This window comes from Tarenaya hassleriana, unplaced genomic scaffold (assembly GCF_000463585.1).
Source record: "Tarenaya hassleriana unplaced genomic scaffold, ASM46358v1 Cleome4, whole genome shotgun sequence".
In the NCBI taxonomy this organism is placed as follows: Eukaryota; Viridiplantae; Streptophyta; class Magnoliopsida; order Brassicales; family Cleomaceae; genus Tarenaya; species Tarenaya hassleriana.
In genome coordinates, this window is record NW_010966881.1 from 1,233,141 (window position 1) to 1,235,574 (window position 2,434).

The 2,434-nt window shown below is 42.4% G+C and overlaps 1 protein-coding gene across 9 annotated transcripts in view; it reads left to right on the top strand.

The window, feature by feature from the left end:
* LOC104823331 (probable LRR receptor-like serine/threonine-protein kinase At1g06840) overlaps positions 1–2,434 on the top strand; it is a 6,763-nt gene that overhangs the window by 3,236 nt on the left and 1,093 nt on the right. For 8 of the 9 annotated variants that reach the window (XM_010554864.2, XM_010554868.2, XM_010554870.2 and 5 more), the window contains 9 exons: positions 5–61; positions 167–238; positions 390–476; positions 566–634; positions 764–1,278; positions 1,372–1,539; positions 1,632–1,912; positions 1,991–2,042; positions 2,137–2,387. In XM_010554864.2, coding sequence (XP_010553166.1) covers positions 5–61; positions 167–238; positions 390–476; positions 566–634; positions 764–1,278; positions 1,372–1,539; positions 1,632–1,912; positions 1,991–2,042; positions 2,137–2,387 — 1,552 coding nt within the window. Of the gene's footprint in view, positions 1–4; positions 62–166; positions 239–389; positions 477–565; positions 635–763; positions 1,279–1,371; positions 1,540–1,631; positions 1,913–1,990; positions 2,063–2,136; positions 2,388–2,434 lie in introns of those variants that run through there. The other variant, XM_019203660.1, reaches the window with a different exon arrangement.

Sequence of the window (2,434 nt, forward strand, 5' to 3'; positions counted from 1 at the left end):
GCAGGAATGAACTCACAGGTCCTATACCTCCTTCTAAGCTTTCCAGGGCCATAACAACTATGTATGCTTTGTACAGTTGTGAATTATCTCTCCTGTCTTTCAGTCTCTCACCTTTATTTGTCTAAGACGTCTCACTGTTGTGATTTTCATTCTTGTTTGCTTGCAGTGATCTATCAGACAACAAACTTAATCTGTCTATCCCAGAAAGCTTGTCAGAACTTCCTCTGCTTCAGAAGCTGTGAGACTTCATTTACAAAAGAATGTTTATGTTTCTCTTTTTTTTATTTGTCATCTCAATTTTCTCTGTTTAAATAAAATTTGAGAGAGATGAGACTTGTGGGTATGCTTCTGTATGTCAACTTGGCAAATTAAAACCTCATCTTCTGCAGATCACTGAAGAACAATCTCTTGTCTGGTTCTGTGCTCGACTCCTTATGGCAGAAGATCTCTTTCCATACAAATTCCAGGCTTAAACTGTAACACCCGTGATCCCCTTTTTCACCATTGCAATTGCATTCGATCATCAACTGCTCTGATGTGCTCCCTTTACTTCCATGCCATGCAGTGATCTGAGGAATAATTCTCTGTCAAGTCTTCAAGGAGTTCTAAATCCTCCAGCAAATGTCACTTTAATGTATGCTCTGATCTAGTTGTGTACACCTTCTAGGCTTCCAAATGTTTTTTGATGGTTGTCTGTGTATGGCTTCTTGGTTCCATACTGTGTCTTAAATGGTTATAATGGAAAAGTTACTTTTTTCTCTAGGCTTGATGGCAACCCCATATGCAAGAATAGAAGCATATCAAACATAGCCCTATTCTGTGGATCTGATGGAGAGGACTGGATATCAACCAACTCAACAAATTCTTCAGTGGACTGTCCTGCCCAAGCCTGCCCTACCTCTGACTTCTACGAATACAATCTAGCATCCCCATTGCGATGCTTCTGTGCAGCGCCTCTTCGGATTGGATATCGGCTGAAAAGTCCTAGTTTTTCATACTTCCCTCCATATATCATTCAATTTGAGGATTATGTGACCAGTTCTCTTGACATGGCACTGTATCAACTCTGGATTGATTCGTATCAGTGGGAGGAAGGGCCTCGTCTGAGGATGTATATGAAACTTTTCCCAAGAGTTAATGAGAGCTATTCAAGAACATTTAACGAGAGCGAGGTTCACCGACTCCGAGGCATGTTCTCGTCATGGAAATTTCGTGGAAGTGACTTTTTCGGCCCGTATGAGCTGCTCAATTTCACTCTCTTTGGACCTTATTCATATGGTGCGTCCCTTATCATCAAAAGAGAGTTTTATTTCCTTCTTTTCTGGAACAAGTAGGTGTGTTTGATTACCCTGATCGTTCTTATTCCCTCAGTTGACTTCAACACTCAAAGGGATGGCATCAGCCGGGGAGTTCTGGCTGCAATCACTGTAGGTGCTGTGGTCACTGTTGTTGCATTTTTGGCAATAGCTACAACCTGGGTCATCAGAAGACACAGAAGGCATCAGCATGAAATATCTAAAAGACGGTCATCACATCACTGTAACTTATGTTTGCCATCTCTGCCTCTGTTCTGTCATTTCCATCTCACAAAGCATTCCAACTAAATCAATGAATCTGGTTGTGTTTGTCAGCGTCAAAGGTTTTGAAGATCGATGGTATCAGAGAATTCAGTTTCAGAGAACTAGCACGGGCCACTGACAATTTCAGCGACTCAACATTGATCGGTAGTGGAGGTTATGGAAAGGTTTACAGAGGCACCTTGTCAGATAAAACAATAGCTGCGATAAAACGAGCAGATGAGGAGTCTTTGCAAGGTGAAAAGGAGTTCCTAAATGAGATAGAACTTCTGTCGAGGTTACATCACCGCAATCTAGTTTCACTAATTGGTTATTGTGACGAAGAAGGCGAACAGGTAGTTCTTCTCAATGTTCAATACAGTTGCACAGACATGTTGTGTTTTGTTATGTTTATGCGGTTGCTGAATGTGCAGATGCTGGTTTATGAGTTCATGCCTAACGGCACCTTGAGGGACTGGTTATCTGGTACCAAAGTGCTAAGACTTGTGGGTTTTTCATAATCTAGCATTTTTGTTTTCACACAAGTCCATTGTTTTAACATGATACTCTTTGATTGCAGCTAAAGCTAAGGAGACTCTGAGCTTTGGTGCAAGGCTAAGCATTGCGTTGGGTGCAGCCAGAGGACTTCTCTACCTTCACACTGAAGCGGACCCGCCTGTGTTCCACCGTGACGTCAAAGCCAGCAACATCCTCATAGACGCCAAGCTCAATGCCAAAGTTGCAGACTTTGGACTGTCCCGCCTTGCTCCTGTCTTGGAAGATGAAGAAGACGTGCCTAAACATGTCTCCACCGTTGTTCGTGGAACCCCAGTGAGTAAACCATATTGATATATAACATACATATACCCCCAAGAGCG